The 20000-nt window shown below is 47.5% G+C and overlaps 3 protein-coding genes across 3 annotated transcripts in view; 1 reads left to right on the forward strand and 2 right to left on the reverse strand.

The window, feature by feature from the left end:
• utp4 (UTP4 small subunit processome component) overlaps positions 1-7358 on the reverse strand; it is a 19514-nt gene extending 12156 nt beyond the window's left edge. The window contains 7 exon segments of the mRNA XM_080538796.1: positions 445-536; positions 871-1054; positions 1838-2049; positions 3176-3265; positions 3582-3669; positions 6063-6251; positions 7047-7358. Of these exon segments, the coding sequence (XP_080394922.1) occupies positions 445-536; positions 871-1054; positions 1838-2049; positions 3176-3265; positions 3582-3669; positions 6063-6251; positions 7047-7205 (1014 nt within the window). The 5' untranslated portion in view covers positions 7206-7358.
• Positions 7359-8266: 908 nt separating this feature from the next.
• On the forward strand, positions 8267-11757 carry chtf8 (CTF8, chromosome transmission fidelity factor 8 homolog; the record flags this gene model as incomplete). The annotated part of the gene is made up of 3 exons (XM_080539175.1): positions 8267-8289; positions 9397-9523; positions 11509-11757. 3 exons carry the CDS (start codon positions 8267-8269, stop codon positions 11755-11757), a joined length of 399 nt encoding a protein of 132 aa, XP_080395301.1.
• Positions 11758-17520: 5763 nt separating this feature from the next.
• The window catches only part of has3 (hyaluronan synthase 3), a gene marked incomplete at both ends in the record, with an annotated part of 10257 nt that continues 7777 nt past the window's right edge, over positions 17521-20000 (reverse strand). Inside the window, 3 exon segments of the mRNA XM_080539436.1 lie at positions 17521-17832; positions 18348-18515; positions 19118-19567. Of these exon segments, the coding sequence (XP_080395562.1) occupies positions 17521-17832; positions 18348-18515; positions 19118-19567 (930 nt within the window).

Here is a 20000-nt window from a genome sequence, read left to right on the forward strand (position 1 = left end):
AGGTGCAGAAGGGATGAGAGGTAGAGAGGTGTTTTGCAAAGTATGGATTTGTAGATAAGATGAAGCCAGTGACAGAGCCGTCTGCTGTGAAGAGATGTCCAGACTACAAGGGTGTACAGATCACAGTGGTGAGTTGTGAAAGGCGCACCAGTGGCAAAACGAATGGTGATTGGGGTGAAGGGTGATGTCAGAGTGGTGATGTCATAGTGGTGATGGGTGATGTCAGAGTGGTGATGGGTGATGTCAGAGTGGTGATGTCATAGTGGTGATGGATGATGTCAGAGTGGTGATGGATGATCTCAGAGTGGTGATGTCAGAGGGGTGATGTCACAGTGGTGATGGGTGGTGTCAGAAGGGTGATGTCAGAGTAGTGATGTCAGAGTGGTGATGTCAGAGGGGTGAAGGGTGATGTCATAGTGGTCTCTCTGAAGCCTCTCTACTCACGTTGGGGAACTGGATCTTGCAGAGCGCCGAGGCGCGCGACCGCTCATGTATCTTGTCCAGCAGGGGCCTGACTACCAGCTGAGTGTCCATGCCTGGGGGGGGGGGGGGGGGGGGGGACACAGACACGGTCAGAGTGCACCCACAAGTCCTCTTCACCAAGCAGCCATCTTGTATGTTAATGTCATTCATCCAACACAATACAGCTTTACTTGATATGAGTTATCCAACTGACCCAAATGGAAATCTGGCCAGCTCAGTCTCAACCCCCCCCCTCCCCACACACACAGACAGACAGACAGGCAGAAAGACACACAGACAGACAGACAGACAGACACAGACAGACAGAGACACACAGACAGACAGTCAGACAGACAGGTGCCTGGAAGGTGTAGGTACACACACGCACACAAACACACACACACACACCTCCTGATACGACGGCCGTCTCCATCTGCACCAGCGCTCTGACGTCGTGGCTGTGGTTCTTGAAGGTCCTGGTTCTGACCCAGCTCTTCTCCGTGTCCGTGCCTACCCCGCCCATGGTGGGGGTGAGGAACTGGAACTGGACCACCGTGCCCTCGGACGTCCCGGCCATCACACTGTCCTGGTCCTGTCAGACACACACACACACACACGTTTCATACACACACACGTTTCATACACACACCTGCCTTGTAATTTATAGAATAGGAACTATCCGCTCACAGACAACAATTAAAAAGAGAGGCTTGAATGTGTGAACACTAGACGGTCTCTTGCCTTCTCTACCACAGCACAGCAAAACAATATATTGTGAAATATAGTGTTGTTCCGATACCATTTTTTTATCCCGATACCGATACCGATACCTGACCGTGCAGTACTTGCCGATACCGAGTACCGATCCGATACCACGGCGTTTGAAAAAACAAAACAAAAAAACATGTTTTTTGAGCCGCATACTCACCTCGATGTAAAATTATTGCTAACACTTAGTCTGGCACTGCTCAAAACCTTTGTAAAACTCGTAAAGTTTTTGTAAAACTTAAGTAAAATAAAAAAATTAAAAAAATAAAAAACATTTTGCGTTTTTGTAAAGTACTCGCCGATACCGATACCAGCATTTTTGTGCGTATCGGTGGCCATGCCGATACTAGTATCGGTATCGGAACAACACTAGTGAAATACGTGTAAAGTTACGCAATACAGAGACTTATTTAATTAATTTAGAGAGAGAGAGCGAGAGGAATTCAAGCACTTTCAATGACCCATGTCTATTTTCAAAAACGTTTAAGACCTTGATTTCTTTTTCTCAAATTCACAAACTTTCAAGGATTTCAAGGACCCCGTGGGAACCCTGATCTTATCAACTCCCATCCCTAGAATCCCCCCAACCAATCACAGCACCCCTCACCTTGGACACGGCCAGCGCCAGGACGTCCCACTTGGTGACCAGGTGGGTCTTGACCAGCGTGCCCATGCGGCCGTCCCACACCTGCACCTTCCCCGCCGAGTCTCCGCTGAGGAGCGTGCGGTCGGCCAGGAACAGCACGCTCCACACCACGCACTCCTGCTTCCTGGACACGCCCACGGCCCGGTCCACCAGGAGCCTGTGGACGCCGTGACCTGAGAACGACGACAGCAACAACACAGAGGTCAGGGGTCAGACTCCGACCACGGTCGTCCTCCCTCCGACCACGGTCGTCCTCCCTCCGACGCCCTAGGAGTCATCTACCCCCGCTCCCGGGGACGATAAGCAGACGTAAGATATCCATCATTTGTTTATCATTTCATTCATAGCCCCACCCCCATTTCTAGGAAACCAACAGATTAGTTAAGGTCAGGGCCTCTAAAATGCGATCTAAATGGTCGCTTTTGCGCCCAAATATTTGGCGGTGTGAGCTGGAATTTTTTATTTGGAAGCTCAACTGCGACCGTCATCAGAAATATGAAATGCAGGAACGGTATGAAACGGGTTCTCTGGCAGGAATCGCCTCCTGCTGTGTTAAACGTCTCAAAAAGCTGTCAATTAAATGTCTCAAAGCTTTCAATTGGTGAGATAGTGTTCTTAAACGTTTATGTTTAAGAAAGCGCCCCGTTAGACTGACAGAGCGAAAAGTACATTTTGATCCCTGGTTACGGTCAATAAACAAATAGAGTAGACTTGGGACTATAGAGTATAAGCACGAGGAAGAAAATAATAGCAATCTTGACATTGCTGGTTTCTAAAATCAGAAATCCTCTCAAACGTATTGGGCACTCAGGCAGGTCCATATCTCAGACAGACACTTAAGCAATATCACACGAGAGGGAGTGCTGTTATACTGAATATCAGCACGGCTGTGATTCGGTCGTAGGTACGAGGCTGCAGGCTGTTCCAACAAACTGAACAACTTCAACTGGACTGTTGCCTAGTAACCTGAACACAAACATCCGCAGGATAGCTACACCTGTGCGGCAGAGTGATAGATATAGTTAAGTCCCAGTACTGTTATACTGTATATCGGCACTCATGGAATGCCTCTTGTCCAATCAAATTACTTGGTCGAAACTAACTGTTGTATAATATACGTTTCCCACCAAGCAGACAGGTCTGCTCATTGGGGTGGCTACATAGCTCAGCCGGTAGAGCCTGCGTCTAACGATCGCAAAACTCGGAGTATAAGATATCAAACTCCAACAATTGAATGACAAGTTGATTGCATGGCAATAAAACAATTATATATATATTATTATTAGCATCATCTCTCACCAGACTGGACGTCAAACACCCTGATCATGTCCATCATGCCGGCAGCGATCTGGTCGCCCGAGGGATGCCAGGAGAGAGAGATGATACGCCCTGGAGGACAGAGAGCACTGGTTAGAACAAGGCTACGCACATTAGGCTTTTACACACACACACAGCTTTTACTCTCACACACACGGCTACACGCATTAGGCGTTTACGCACACACACACCCCCACACACACATACACACAGCTACAAAGCATTCTGCTTTTAATATAGGTTACATTCTCATGAATGAAATCAGATGAATGGTACCAATCACATTGTGTTACCATTCCTTATTCCATCTATTACAATGAGCCCGTCCTCCGATTTCTACCTCCACCGGCCTCCCCTGGAGCCAGTACTCTGGTCCTGTTGCTCTCACCTTTCTGTCTCTCCAGGTTACGCTCAAACTGGATCTTGACTTCTGGCAGAACCTCAAACAGCTTCACTGTGCCGTCTTCACACCCAACCTGATCCAGGAGAACACAGACTGTTTTACTTACAATATATAATAATATATAACATATATCAGTGTTTCCTCTACATGCATTTATTGGTGGCGGGCCGCCACGAATGAATTTCCTCCGCCACGAATTGATTCAGTCCACAAAAAACTAAAACAAAAAGTTCTCAAAAAAAATAAAATAAATAAGTTCTGAACATTTTAGCTGATTAAAATATATCTGATCCTAGATCAGCGCTATAATGGATGTTGACTAAAAGTGCACCTAAATCCACACCCATCTCTCTCTAACCGCTGATCCAAAATCAGATTAATGACATTCAGTTGACGACGTGACACAAGGGCTCCTGATTGGTCTAAATGTGAACTGTGGTATTATTGTTATTGTGTACAGGCCACCGTAGTGACATCAGGGGGGTATTCCATCAACATCGCTAAAGGGAAAATCCAGGTTTTGTCTGATAAATCTCGCGAGAGTTCTTAAAAATATCCAGGCATATTCTGATAGGTCTCGCGAGAGTTATCAAAAATAAGCCAGGATTTTCCTTTAGCGACGTTGATGGAATACCCCCCAGGTCAGGTGGGCAGGTTACGACGAGACAACAAGAGACCGGTATTGTAGAGCTTACAGAGCGAGTTAAAATAAAGACACTTACATTGAAATACAGAAGGACTCACGTGTATGTTTAATAGAATAACACGACATGGTGTCAGAAGTCCTGTAAGTGAGTGTTAAGAGTTAGATCGGCCGACAAGTGTCATTTGAGCTCGTGACGGTGAGAAGGGAGAAGAAAAGATGGATGCTAATGCTAACGCGGGAGCAGCTGCAGTCCAGAGAACGGCGCCAGTTTCAAGTGCTACGTTAGCAGACATTAGCAAGTCAAAAAACGATTCTTATGTGCCGTCACTTTAGCAACGACACAGTATTGTCAAGGGGAAAAGAAGGGGAGACGATTTTTTTATTGACAACGGAATTACATGCTGGAAAAACATGCAGCTAAAATTCAGGGAACATTTGGACAATAAGAGACACACGGGAGAAGTACGGGAAAACAGGGCTCATGTGGGTCTCATCAAAGGTAAGAGTTTGTTTTCTTTAACTCAGCTGATACTCAGCTGTTTACCGAATGCTCCATCTGACTGTGATTTTACTTCTGTAATGTGGTGGGTTGACATAATTCACGCACGGAACTATAGGTTGAGACTATTGTTCCGTCCGTAGTACCCAAGTTGTTTAGACTGTTCTATTTACTGCTTGAGTGTGTTGTTGACAATCGTTCATGTCCTTCATTAAACGTTTAGCTTTGTCATTTGATACGCCGCCTACGACTACCATCTCTCTGCACTACAGTAAACAGTTAATCAGTAACGTTAGCCGCTTTTGTGCTCATGTAGGCCTACTTCGTATTATATTATAGCTGATGATCTTTGTGTGTGTGTATGTGACTGTCAGTCACAAGTTTATATTCTTTTTTTTTTTTTTTTTTTTTTGGGCCATCCTCTAGTTTTGGCTGTGATTAGAAAAAAAAAAAAAAAAGGCGTGCACGCGAAAAAAATCGCGTCTGTAAAAATTCCTGGAGGAAACACTGATATATATATGCCATTTATATAATATATGCCGTTTAGCTGACACCTTTATCCAAAGCGACTTACATTACAGTAAGTGCATACATTTTTCAGTATATATGATCCAGTGATTCCCACAGCATGTTAATACTTTGGGGGGCCCCCAAAGTATAATGGCTCCCCCCAAAGTATAATGTGTGCTCAGTGAGTAAAAAAACTTCTTGGTAAGATGTGTGTGTGAAAGAAGACCACAAAAAACAGCAGTGACTGCTCTCAGCTGTTTAACACTTAAAGACCTAGACACCATCACCAGTTGTAGGTTGTCTGAAGTGCAGTGTTACTATGAAAATTCACTAGAATGCAGGAATTGAGAAAAAAAAATCTCAAAATTTTTCACGGGGGGGGCCCCACGCCCCAAAGTATATTATATATATTTATATATATACAAAGTATATTTCATTTCTGCGGGAATCACTGTGATCCCAGCGGGAATCGAACCCCCAACCTAAGCGTTGTTACTTGTTAGCGCCATGCTCTCACAAACTCACTAGTCAAGCCAAAAATACTGCAACGTAATGGATTGGGTGAGTAATCCCCACTGCTACCTAGTTAACTATAACACTACTTTACATTGTTAGCAGGCTCACAAAACAAGCTGTCTCAGTTGACTAGCGATGTGTGTCATTGATTTTCAACAACGCAGAAACGTATCCACCTTTTTCGAAAGAAAATTCCGACCATTACATCAGATCCCGATATGAGGACCAAATGATCAGACTGTCACATACGCTGCTAGCGTGGACATTGAAACACGACTCCAGAAAGCTGCCTTACCGCCAGATGAGTCCCGTCTGGGCTGCTGATGATTGTCCATATGGGGCCACCGTAGGCGTCCAGGCAGTACAGAGGCCGGAGGTTGTCCAGGTCGTACTCTGTGATCTCCCCGTTCAGCCCGGCGCTGAACAGACGCTCCCCGACCCAACACAGGCCCTCAATGGACCGCCCGTCCTGCCCCGGGATCACCTGCACAGCACAATACAAGGTGTCACTGTTATCTTTATACCCTCAAGACCAAGCTCCGGACCTGGGGTGATAGGGCCTTTACAGCCGCAGCCCCGTCCCTCTGGAACGCCCTCCCCAACCACATCAGACAGGCCAACACCCTGCCAACATTTAAACAGGCCCTCAAAACCCACCTCTTCAAGCTCGCCATCACCAGTTAACCCTCTCCCCCTCCCCTTCCCATGTGTCCCCAGCACTACCTTAATTAGGCCCCTATACTTTCTTCTATTTACCTCTCGTTTCTTTTTATTATTACTACTCAGTCTTTTCAGTTTGTAAAGCGTCTTTGAGTGTCTAGAAAAGCGCTATATAAGTCTTATATATAATTATTATTATTATTATTATCTTTCTCTGTTCTATGTACAGTAACAGTCAAACGTTTGGACACAATTCCCCATTCAATTGAATTCCTGTATGGTATGTGATCACAGTCCAAAGGAGTAGCACTGTTTAGAGGGATGAAGATGACGACGATGATGATGAAGATGACATTTGCACTGTCTGGTTAGACGCCAGACTACATTTTGTTGTCCTAGTAGTACTTATACTCTGTGCAATGACAATACAGTTGAATGTAATCTCATCTAAGAGGTTAGGACATAGCCCTGGCTGCAACTTTCTAACCAAAGAGACAGCTCTCTATGCTGTCTACGGTCCCTGCCTGCTGGGGTAAGGATATCGTATTCGTCCGATGGAGACATCGTTGGCAAAACACTACAAACGTCTCCAGGTGATCCTAGTGATCTGGCTTCTCACCTTCTCCTGGAAGTAGTAGTCTGCGAAGTTGAAGACCTCCAGGCTCCCGTCCATCCGCGCCACGGCCAGCCGCTCCGTCCGGGTGTTGAACGCCATGGCTCGGATGGCAGCGGGCAGGTAGTCGAAGAACCTGACCCGGTGCACTTTGAACTCTCCCATCCTGGCTGATCTATGTATGAAAACAACGATGTGTGTGTGTGTGTGTTGCTGTGTAGGTGTGTGTGTGTGTGTGTGTGTGTGTGTGTGTGTGTGTGTGTGTGTGTGTATGTGTGTGTGTGTGTGTGTGTGAGACTGTGTAGGTGTGTGTCTAATGTGTGTGTGTTTGTGTGTGTGTGTGTGTGTGTGTGTGTGTGTGTGTCTAATGTGTGTGTGTGTGTGTGTGTGTGTGTGTGTGTGTGTGTGTGTGTGTGTGTGTGTGTGTGTGTGTGTGTGTGTGTGTGTGTGTGTGTGTGTTGCTGTGTTAGCTGGCTGGACAACCCTGGGTCAGGAACTTCCACGGGACCCCCCCATGCATGGATGGATGGATGTCAGGACCATCGTGGCTAATGTAATGATGGCTGGCTATGCTGCATGCATGCATTCGTTTAGTTCACATTTGCTAAGCAATAACATACACATACAACACAACCCCTGACACGTAACGCCAAATCTCCGACAACGAAACCAACTAGTACCTAATCAACTAGTACCTAATCGGGTAAATAAAAGTAGCTGTAGCTAGGCTAGGTTAGCTAGCAGAGAGGCATGTCAGCTAGCCAGACAACCGCTGTCCTGCCAGTAACATACTCTGTTTGTTGACGAGTACTCATTTGTAACGTTCTTATCAACAGTTTCAAAATACTCACTTTTATCTCTTTCTCTCTCTCTGATCAGTCTGATCTTCACTTTCTCCCACCTGTCCTGCCAGAGAGATCCACACGTTGGAACACAGGAGAGACACCACGTTGGACACCTCTGAACCGGAACTGAAACCCTCCACAACTTCCGGCCGGAAAGACTCACTGTCAGTACAAGCAGCTGGCGCGAAACTTGCTGAAGTCCACACGAGTGGGAAGCATGGCCACTTCTGAGAGTTAAACTACCTGAGAGTTAACTAACTAACTACCGGTCATTCTCTAAGGTATATGATGATGTGATCATCGCGTGTTTGTGCAGGTTACAGCATCACGTCTGTCTCGTCATCGTGTCGGTGTTTGTATCTGCAGCGTTCTCACAGCGTAATGGTTCAGATTATCGTTTCAAGGTAAGATATTAGTGGGTTTTCTGTCTGTGAATGCTCAATAGCATGGGGTTTGTTGCAAGTTGCAAGTACAAGCAAATATTTCAATGTTGAATCTATCTAATCAAATTGTCATGACCTGTTTTATGTGAATAAGACGAAATGCACAGATAAACAAACATAATATTATTAGCCATACAATCCCAACAATGGTATCAACTGTACTCACTATTAGTGATCTCATACTGTGCAGGTTCACGATTAGATGGATGGCAGTATCTGTGTGTTGACATCCCTGTGTTGATGTGGTGGTTGTTGTTGTTGTTGTTGTTGTTGTTGTTGTTGTTGTTGTTGATATTGTGGTTGTTGATGTTGTTGTTGTGTTTGTTGATGTTGTGGTGGTTTTTGATTGATTGATTGATTATACTTTATTGTCCCCGAGGGGAAATTTGTCTTGGGCATGGTACTTTCATGCTTCAAGTGCAACAGAGACGATACATACAACATACAGTAGACAAAGTAAACAACAGGACAGCAACAAACATTGAGTGACATTGGCAGCAGTTTCCACCTGGACATGGCATCATTTGGTATAAATATATATTGCACATAACCCTTCAAGTGGTGTTTTCGAATATTGCACATGACCCTTCAAGTGGTGTCTAAGATAAAGTGCAGGTGCTGGTGATCATGTCCTAATCATCGTTTCTGCTTGATTAGTTTAATGGAGAATGGGACAAATGATAGTTTTAAGAGCTTATAATTACATCTTGGCATGCGAAGCCTTCTCTGGTTGTTGATGTTGTACTGGTTGTTGTGGTGGTTGTTGTGGTGGTGGTGGTGGTGTTGTTGATGTTGTTGTGGTTGTTGATGTTGTGTTTGTTGTTGTTGTGGTTGTTGATGTTGTGTTTGTTGTTGTTGATGTTGTTGTTGTGGTGGTTGTTGATGTTGTTGTTGTGGTGGTTGTTGATGTTGTTGTTGTTGTTGTTGTTGTTGTGGTGGTGGTGGTGTTGATGTCGTTGTGGTGGTTGTTGTTGTTGTGTTTGTTGATGTTGTTGTTGTTGTGGTGGTTGTTGATGTTTTTGTGGTGGTTGTTGTTGTTGATGTTGTTGTTGTTGTGGTGGTGTGCAGCAGCGGAGGTGTGGACGGCAGCAGTCCCCCAGAGTGGCTCCTGGTGGAGCTGCAGGGAGAGATGGTGTCGCGGCAGGACTCTGGGCTGGCCGGGAACCTCATGGGAGACCTGGCCTACACCAAGGAGGTACTGGAGCCCAATGTGGCTGCTGGCATAAGGCACTCAAGGCCCCGAATGGCTGCGGATAATCACTTAATGAATACACTTGCGGGACAACGAACGGCACCTTTTTCGTTACAGGAGGAGAGGTCCTCGGGACTAAACTAAGCACTCAGGTTCGTCAATGAGGGAGCAGAGACATGAAACCAGTTCTTTAGGATCAAGACTTTATTTAAGGACTAAAATAGATGAGGCAAAGAAGTGAAAGAGCCTAAAAGAAGGGATTATGGTTCAATAATAGTATTTTATTTGGTACAGTTATGTTTTAAAAAGGTTTGTTTTATGTTAAAATGTGATACAAAAGGTGCTTAATAATACTTGCCATAATACCAGAGTACTGGACAGGGGAGTACAGAGGGGAGGCTGGGGGAGGTAGACATCGGAGGATGAGCTGATTGTAAATGCTTGGATGGAATGAGGGATCTGTATCAAAAATGTGATACCATTCATTATTCTATTCCATGTATTAGGGTTGGACGGTTTTTCGGTTTAACCGGAAACCTCAGTATTAAAAAAAATGTTTTGTCAATACCGTCATAAAACCGTAGTAAATTGTAATATAGAATAAACGCCTTAATAGTATTCGTCCAGCACCACTGTCTGTGTGGTTGAAAACGCTATTGAAAGTGATGACAGAATGTTTTGTAAACAATGTAATTTGCCAAATAAATAACCTGTCCAAAAATGCTATTTAGAAGCATTCATAATCGCGTGTCACGTGACAGATTCTTCTCAAATGTTGACGAGGCTGTGTGTAAGATTTGCATGAAGAAGGTGAAAGAGGAGTGAGCAGAATGAGAGATGACTGCCTGTTGTCGCGACTCGCGAGCCTGGAAGTGGTGGAAATCAAATGGCCAAAATCAAAAGCCAGCCGCTTTCCAATGAGGTTTAGAAAATAGCATGGTTTTTGTCAATACCGTCATAATACCGTCATAAATTGCTATATATAATAAGCTAGCATTAGCTGTGATGCATCCCTGGTCAACATGACATTGCAGATGGGATGAACCGGGTTTCTTTCTATTGTAGACTAAACACTTTCCACTGATGTTTAGAAAATAGCATGGTTTTTGTCAATACCGTCATAAGTTGATATATAATAAGCTAGCATTAGCTATGGTGCATCCCTTTAGGTTAAAGATTAACTTTTTTTTACATATATATGTGTGGTGGCCTGGGAAAACCCTTCACATGGTGGCATTTTGACATTTTCATTTTTTAATATTTCCATAAATTAGAAGTTCTCAGCTATTCATAACTGGTTGAATATAGCCCTTTATTTTTAAAAGTTATGAGCATTTTAATGCATCATGTCAAAAAAGTGAAAGGTGAGAAATGCTGCCCCCTACCCCTTTCTCCTCCGGGTCGGGGGAGGAGCCTATGCAGATCGGCCGGTCTCGTTTGTCTGCTTGTGATGCGGTGTTAGTCTGCTCGCCTCGTCGGTATGCGAGGGACAGATCCATTTGTGTGTCTTCTAGTTAAGATTTTATTACTTTATGCTTATTGTGAGCATCAGTAAACTGGCAATAACACAGGTGGAAGTATCGTCTCTCCTTTCGCTCATGTGTGCGTGCGTTGCTTAACTGAGAATGAGACACGTTCAACGTGACGTTGTTTCGCTAGCAAACTACCCACCACAAAAACATAAAAATAAGTACTTTCTCTTTTGTTTTCTTAACATGTTTATTCACCATAATGTAGTATGGAGTTCAAAGTACTAGAATACCACATAATATCAAAATCGCCGAAATAGGACATTTCCATCTATTTTTGCTCTTTGCCACAAACGAACGCCAGCGACATCCGACGGGTTTTCCCAGGCCACCACACATATATATATACAGGATCCACTAATAAACTAAAGGCTGGTGGAGGTAGAAAATAGAGGACGGGCTCATTGTTTGATGACAGGTGTTTTCTCTCCCCCCCTCTTCCTCCCCCTCCTCCCCCAGGGCGTGCCCATCCTCATCGTGGGTCACCACATCCTGTACGGCAAGGTGGTGAAGCTGGAGAAGCCCTTCGCCGTCCTGACCAAACACTCCAGCCAATCGCAGGCCAGCGAGGACAGCGACGTCGTTCCCATGGAGACCAGCGACCAGCACGGCTCCACCCACTACGCTGTCTCCGCCCTCATCAAGAGGAAACTCATCTTTAAGACACGCCCCAAACCCATCATCACAAACGTGCCCAAGAGAGTGTAGCTGTGTGTGTGTGTGTGTGAGTGTGTTTTGTGAGAGAGAGAGAGAGAGAGAGAGAGAGAGAGAGTGAGTCATCTCTGTTCTACATAAAACATTTGTATCTGAGGCCTCTGCAACAAGCCCCCCCATAACTTCCCTGAGAGAGGAGGAGGTCAGGGGAGGCCTGTGGAGGTAGAAATCAGAGGACGGGGTCATTGTAACACATGGAACGGAATCAGTATTGGTTGTGTTTGATACCATTCCTCATTCCGTTCCGTTGCATTTCAATGAGCCTCCATCCTCCGATTTCTACCTCCTCCGGCCTCCCCTGGAGGAGACGTAGCATTCCAAGACCCAGACCACAAGGCCGATGGACAATGTCAACGACAGCACGTTGGACACGCTCCCTCTCTCCCTCCCTCTCTCTCCCTCCCTCCCTCTCTCCCTCCCTCCCTCCCTCCCTCCCTCCCTCCCTCTCTCCCTCCCTCCCTCCCTCTCTCCCTCCCTCCCTCTCTCCCTCCCTCCCTCCCTCCCTCCCTCCCTCCCTCCCTCCCTCCCTCCCTCCCTCCCTCCCTCCCTCCCTCCCTCCCTCCCTCCCTCCCTCCCTCCCTCCCTCCCTCCCTCCCTCCCTCCCTCCCTCCCTCCCTCTCTCCCTCCCTCTCTCCCTCCCTCTCTCCCTCCCTCCCTCTTCTGGCACGACTCAGAACTGGACATCTGGGTCTACACTGTGGGTGGGTGTTCGTGTGGTAAATGTTTTTGGTAACTTGTTTATGAACCATTTGTGACAACTTTCACCACAAGAATATTATAAGAATGTTGTTTTTATTCAGATAAAAAGAAAAATACTTTCAGCTTTACAATGTTTGTACAAGTCTGAAAATAAAACACTGTTTTTTTTTATTATTGAAGTTCAGATACAAAACCTTTTTCCCCCACCCCTCTCCCAAAACATATCTGGTTGTTGACTTATTTAATGTACGTGATGTAATACATGGTTGGTTACATTGCATGGTTTGTTTATATTCATATTGTGGTGTATAACATCAAAACAACAGTTGTATTCATGTGAAGTATGATCTTGATAGTCGTTTGTACCACACTGACGCGTTATAAAGTCTTTCTGTTGAGGTCTGTACCTGTGTGTTCTAAACCTACTGTGTATGAAGCGTCATTACTGTACAATAAAATGACTTTACACTAAGTAGTCTCTGTGAAGCTACACAAAGACTAGCTGCATCGTAGAGCACCAGAGTCCAATGAAGGGATGGACCGTGTTATCGCATCGTTGTCAAAGCCTTGGTTTCATGAAATGTCAAATTCCTGTGATATCGTTTGAGATGTTTCTTTACTCGATAAACACGAAGGGTGCGTTTGTAAATTCGCTCTGGAAATCTGATCGCCACTCATGGATGCAAGCCTCTTGTCCAAGTAATTTGATTGGACAAGAGGCATTCCATGAGTGCTGATCAGATTCCAGAGCGAATTTACGAACGGAGCCATAGTCTAGGAGGCGAGAAAGTGTTTACATTAGAGATGAGCTAACTCACCCCCATCATATCTTTGATTATGTACAATACACAAAATATATTACTTTACCATATAGAGTGAAACATTGGTGTAAATGTAAACCATCGATGCAACAGAGTGCTGAGCTGCCCAGGTGGGATGCAGGGGGTCGGTAGAAATCGGAGGACAGGCTCGTTGTAATGTGGACCGATGGTTCTCGAGCCTAAGGGCAGGAGTCGATCTCTTGTTTCCCATTGTAACGTGTGGAATGGTGTCTTTCCTCACTCCGTTCCATGCGTTTACAACGAGGCCGTCCTCCGATTTCTACCTCCGCCAGCCTCCCCTGGTGGGTGGGTTGGCCTCAACAGTTGTTCAGTGGCGCAGAGACCCCGTAGAAAAGTCAGAGATAGATATTTCAGTCACATTTCTTATACACAATAACCGTTATGTAAACCAGTTCTGTTATGAGATTTAAGGGTTCGTGTCGTCGAGAGAGTGATTACATACGTTGTTGTATGTTACATACTGTAGGTGGTGAAGTCAACACGTGGAGAGTAACCATGCTGTCTACGAGGGGAGGCTGGCGGAGGTAGAAATCGGAGGGCGGGCTCGTTATAATGCAGTAGGGATGAAATAAGAAAGGTATCAGTCTCAGGTATCTTCCTCATTCCGTTCCATGCTTTACAACGAGCCTGTCCTCAGATTTCTACCTCCCCCAGCCTCCCCTGCTGTAGTACACCAACTACACTGCTGACAGTCACACCCCGTCACCTGACCTAACACACACCTCTGAGAGGAAGAGTAGTCTGTTTAAATACAAGCCAACAGACGATTAACAGGGGTTAGTTTGCTGGGTGTGTCTGTGTGTGTGTGACGTCTGTGTGTGTGTGAGTTTGTGTGTGTGTGTGTGTGTGTGTGTCTATGGTTAGCTGGGGTGTGCCTCTAAACACTGAATTCATTCACTGTTCAAGCATTCTGTCCTGAATCCAGAAATGTGGCCAAAGTTGTTAAGAGAGTGTGTGTGTGTGTGTGTGTGTGTGTGTGTGTGTGTCTTTCGGGGAAAAGAGGGCGTCTACGTTGAGGTGTAACCATGGCAGTCTAGCCCCCCCTCTCTAACCCCCCCTCTCTGATCCCCCCCTCTTTGATGGTCTTGGATGGCTGAAGGGGTCAATTCATCCAACCACACCCTGGTCACTTCCTCTCCCCTGCATGTGGCTATGAACACACACACACACACACCATACACATGCATACACACACCATGCACATACATACACACACACACACACACACACACACACACACACACACACACACACACGCACACGCACCATACACACACGAAAATGATTTCACTTCATCAAACACCATTAATCACAGTTGGACATTTCTGGACTCTGGATTTCAGTTTGGATAACAACAATAAAGTCATAAGTGATGGTCACCAACAGTTTGTGCGAGAAAGGGGTGTAAAGGGGTGGGGGGCGGGGGGGGGGCTTTCTGAATTCCTAGCGCCTGTGCGTGGCGTCAGCAGTGACCTCGTGCCTGTGGTGGTGTCGAGGCTGCACTTCTGATTCCCTGCAAGAGCGGCCATCTTGATTCCCTGCCAAACAAAACGCCGCAAAGCTTTCTGCCAGAGAGAGATTGAGAGTGAGAGTGAGAGGTAGAAAAAAGAGGCAGTAAGATAGAGAGAGAGAGAAAGAGAGAGAGAGCGATAGAGGGGGGGGGTACCAGTAAAAATAGCTGTGATGCGATAAGATGGAAACCTAGTGCCAGATTGAGGCCATGACCTCCACCGTGGAGGCTGAGCACCCCTGTAAACCAGGGGAGGCTCGCGGAGGTAGAAATCGGAGGACGAGGGGCTCATTTGTTGTTCACGGAACAACATGAATGACCCAGTAAACAAAGAGTCCAAAAGACGTCCTCAGGGAAGCCGGAATGTGGGTTCAGATGACATCTTTCTAGGACGTCCAGATGACGTCTTTAGGACATCTTATGGACTACAGATCGTCTTCTGTAGTCCATAAGATGTCCTAAAGACGTCATCTGGACGTCCTAGAAAGACGTCATCTGAACCCACATTCCGGCTTCCCTGAGGACGTCTTTAGGACTCTTTGATTACTGGGTTGAGGACTGGTATCAGGCTCATTGTGTTTGATTACCGTTCCCTCATTCTGTCCCACGCATCACAACGAGCCCCGTCCTCCGATTTCTACCTCCGCCAGCCTCCACTTCTGTAAACAACACACTGTTTCATGTGTGTTGTGTGTGACCACTAACCCTTTACACAACAACACCCCTTCTCCTTGAATAAAATAACTTTATCGTCCACTTCAGACACAGAACCTGATGTGGTGGTATGTAGTGTATACGTGTCAATCAACAAGGGCTCTTTGGTCATAGGAGTCTAACAGGGGAGGCTGGTGGAGGTAGATATCGGAGGACAGGCTCATCGTAATGCACGGAATGGAATGCTGTGGAATTATATCAAACACGCGTTAGACAAATGTATTTGTTGTAAAGTCGCTTTGGATAAAGGCGTCCGCTAAATGCCAAAAACCTAAAATGTAAATGCGAGTTTGATTCCTCATTCTGTTCCGTGGATTACAATGAGCCCCGTCCTCCGATTTCTACCTCCACCAGCCTCCCCCTGGAGCCTATATACATGGTGGAATGAATGATGAAGTAAAGTATACTAGTGTAATGTGTATTCCGTTGGAAAATGCTTTGTCCCGTAGTGAACCATGTTCAAACACACACATCATTTGGCACCCGAACATGTAAAAGCCCATACAAAACCCACTGAATCGTCAACTGAACATTGACTCAATATACTGTCGCTTGACATAGTGTGACTTTGACTCTTTTTTGGGCTGTGGAGAGACTTTGGAGAGACTTTGACCTCAGAATACTTTGACAGTAACTTGGCCACAGTCGAACAGCACCAAATACATCTTATCCGTAACTCCTGTAACACACATAGAAATGTTCGATTGTCGTTTTTTTATTTTTATGATTGTATTACAAAAATACAACTGTGGCTCGTTGTGTCCCCTGGTTTAGGCAGAGAGAGGACCCTCGGCACACGTGACTTGTGTCTTTGGAGAGAGAGAGAGAGCGCTGTGTACGTGTGTCTCTTCTGGAACAATCTCCACAACCGTGGGAAGCAAAGGGTGGAGGCTGGCGGAGGTAGAAAAATCGGAGGACGGGCTCATTGTATAACGCACGGGACGGGATGAGCAATGTTAACACACCTGTGTGATACTATTTGATACCGTTCCTCATTCCATTCCTCATTCAGTGTTGCCAGATGGGGCGGGTTCCCGCCGAATGGGCTACTTTTGATCACACTGGGCCGGAAAAAAACTGGTGGTTTGTGGTGGATTTAGCGTTTTTTTAGACTGTGGTTAGGCTGGAAAATGTTAATCCCATCCGGCAACCCAGTCCTCATTCCTCATTCCGTGAGTCCGTCCTCCGATTTCTGCCGCCGCCAGCCTCCCCTGGTAGACCTGGGAGGCTGTGCCTGATTCATATCTTTAACAAATAAAACATAGCAAACTCCTTCTGTATGCCCCGGTCCCGTCTCACCCAGTCCTCTAGCCTATGTACGATATGATAAATGTGCTTTACTGTGTACTGATGGAAGCACCGGGCCCCAGCACCAAGGTCAGGGGTCGGAGGTCAGAGGCCAGAGGCCCTTGTAGGGGCCACGTCTCCCAGCGTGAGTATCTGAGAACTGTCCGTTGTGTTCCACAACATATGGATGCACACACACACCTTTGACCTCACAACCAGGGCTTTAGCACCATGGAGAAAGGAGAAAGAAGAATGGGGTCTCTCCGTCCGTCCCCCCGTCCCCCCCGCAGACTGGCTCAGCTGGTCTAGCAGAGCCAGAGAATGTCTCTCTCTGCCTCCTCTCTCTCTCTCTCTCTCCCTCTCTCTCCCTCTCTGTCTCTCTCTCTCTCTCTCTCCCTCTCTGTCTCTCTCTCTCTCCACCTACCTCTCCCAACAGCAGCCTCAGTGAGTCTCGCGGACAGGGACAGGGACGGAGACACAAACACACAAACGTCGAACGTCCGTTCGGCCTCTGCTCAGTCCGTCCAAAAAGTTCATCTTCCCTTTTCAACCTCACACAAAACGCAAAAGGACGTGAAAACGAAAAAAGGGGGGTCGACTTTCCTTCCGCCCTTCCGCCCTTTCTCCTCACGGACACACCGCAATACCGCCGCGATACCGTCTCTAAAAGTCAGTCTAAAGGTCCGTGTTTCGTGCGTTGTTACGTTACGCCTCGGCGTAGGGCAGGTGGTACTGCTCCTCCCTCTTGTTGCAGCGCTTGGCCACGATGGCCAGGTAGAGGACCAGCAGGATGACCCAGTAGCAGGCATAGAGGATCGCCCCGGCGATGAGCAGCACCTTCTCCGTCTCGCTGAAGGGCTCCTGCGTCTCGCAGTAGATGGTGTAGGCCACGCCCCCCAGCAGGACCAATGCCCACACCGTGACGGGCACGGCGCCGATGAAGTTCACCACGATCTTCCGCCGGCCCGACGTGCCCCAGCCCGCCTTGTTGATGGTCAGCAGGGCGAAGATCTTGGCCTGTGTGGGGGGGGTCAGAGAGGAGGAGTGTTCAGGTGTGGGGGGGTCAGAGAGGAGGAGTGTTCAGGTGTGGGGGGGGGCAGAGAGGAGGAGTGTTCAGGTGTGGGGGGGGCAGAGAGGAGGAGTGTTCAGGCTAGCCCTAACCCCTAACCCCTAACCCCAGCCCCTAACCCAGCCCTAATGCCTAACCCCAGACCTAACCCCATACCCTAGCCCTAACCCTAACCCAGTCCTAATGCCTAACCCCAGCCCCTAACCCAAACCTTAACCCAAACCTTAACCCCAGCCCTAACCCCAGCCCTAACCCCATACCCCAGCCCAAACCCCAGCCCAAACCCCAGGCCTAACCCCAGTCCCAGTCCCAGTCCCAGCCCCAGCCCCAGCCCCAGCCCCAGCCCCAGCCCCTAACCCAAGCCCCAGCCCTAGCCCTAACCCCAGCCATAACCCCCAACCCCAGCCTTAACCTTAACCCCTAACCTTAACCCCTAACCCTAACCCTGAACCCCAGCCCTTACCGGCAGGAGGCTGGACATGTAGAGGAGGGAGTAGAGAGACATGAAGATCATGACCAGACTTCCTCTGAGGAAGCAGGCGTAGGTGGCCTTCACCATGCCCACCAGCTGCACCGTCAGCAGGAAGAGGAGGATGTTCCACAGACGACCCCGGTAGAACAGGTGGATCACCTGGGGGTGGAGGAGAGGAAGAGGCAGGGTTTTAATAATGGTAAATGGACTGCACTTAGTATATAGCGCCTTTATCCAAAGCGCTTTACAACGGCCTTTCGTTCACCCATTCATATTCCATGAGTGCCGATATATCAAATCAAATCAAATCAAATTTTATTTGTATAGATATACATTATTGATATACATTATAACAGCACTGGGACTTTTAACTATATGTATCACTCCGCCGCACAGGTGTTCTATTGTTTGTGTTCAGGTTACTAGGCAACCGTCCAGTTGAAGTTCAGTTGCGGAATTTTTTTTTTGTTATAAATAAATGTTAAATAAATGATTAAATAAACAAACAAATCATAATCTGTTGTCACTTATTACTGTTAACTAATAAATGGCGCTGTAGAACTGTTGTATAAAAGCAATATCACATGAGAGGGAGTGCTGTTATACTGAATATCAGCATGGCTGTGATTGTGACCGAATCACAGGCAGCCGTGCTGATATTCAGTATAACAGCACTCCCTCTCGTGTGATATTGCTTAAACACACCCAGCAGGAAGACGGTGGGGCAGGGAGAGACGTAAACAAAAGTAAACAATCATCACCGTGGCGACGAGGAAGAAGGGGAAGAAGCCCGTCACGACGGACTCGTAGGTCATCCACAGGCTGTGTTTGTGGAACCAGAGGGCGTTGTACAGCCACTCGCGGAAGTACGACTTGCTCCAGCGCGTCTGCTGGTTGAGCCAGCGCAGGTAGCGGGTGGGCGTCTCCGTCTGGCACTGCGATCTCGCCGTGAACTTGGTCTTGTAGCCGAAGCTCAGCACGCGGTTGGTCAGGTGGCGGTCGTCGCCGAAGCTGCACTTGCTGCCCATGAAGGTCTGGTGGTACCAGGGCTCCAGGAACTGCTGGAGGAGGGCGTTCCGGTACATTCCCAGAGGGCCGCTGATGCACTGGACGCAGCCGAAGTAGGACTGGCAGGCGCGTTCCACGTTGAAGGCCATCCAGTAGCGCACGCTGCTCAGGAAGGAGATCCAGGAGTCGTATTTGTTCAGGATCTGGAGGGAGGGAGGGAGGGAGAGAGAGAGGGGAGGGAGGGAGGGAGGGAGGGAGAGAGAGAGGGGAGGGAGGGAGGGAGGGAGAGAGAGAGGGGAGGGAGGGAGAGAGAGAGAGAGAGAGAGGGGAGAGAGAGAGGAGGGAGGGGGGGAGGGAGGGAGGGGAGGGAGGGAGAGAGAGAGAGGGGAGGGAGGGAGGGAGAGAGAGAGGGGAGGGAGGGAGGGAGAGAGAGAGGGGAGAGAGAGAGAGAGGGGAGGGAGGGAGAGAGAGAGAGAGAGAGAGGGGGGAGGGAGAGAGGGGGGAGGGGGGGAGGGAGAGAGGGGGGAGGGAGGGAGGGAGAGAGAGAGAGGGGAGAGAGAGAGGGGAGAGAGAGAGAGAGAGAGAGAGAGGGGAGGGAGGGAGGGAGAGAGAGAGAGAGAGAGAGAGAGAGGGGAG

Source organism: Nansenia antarctica (assembly GCF_963989245.1).
Source record: "Nansenia antarctica genome assembly, chromosome: 9".
In the NCBI taxonomy this organism is placed as follows: Eukaryota; Metazoa; Chordata; class Actinopteri; order Argentiniformes; family Microstomatidae; genus Nansenia; species Nansenia antarctica.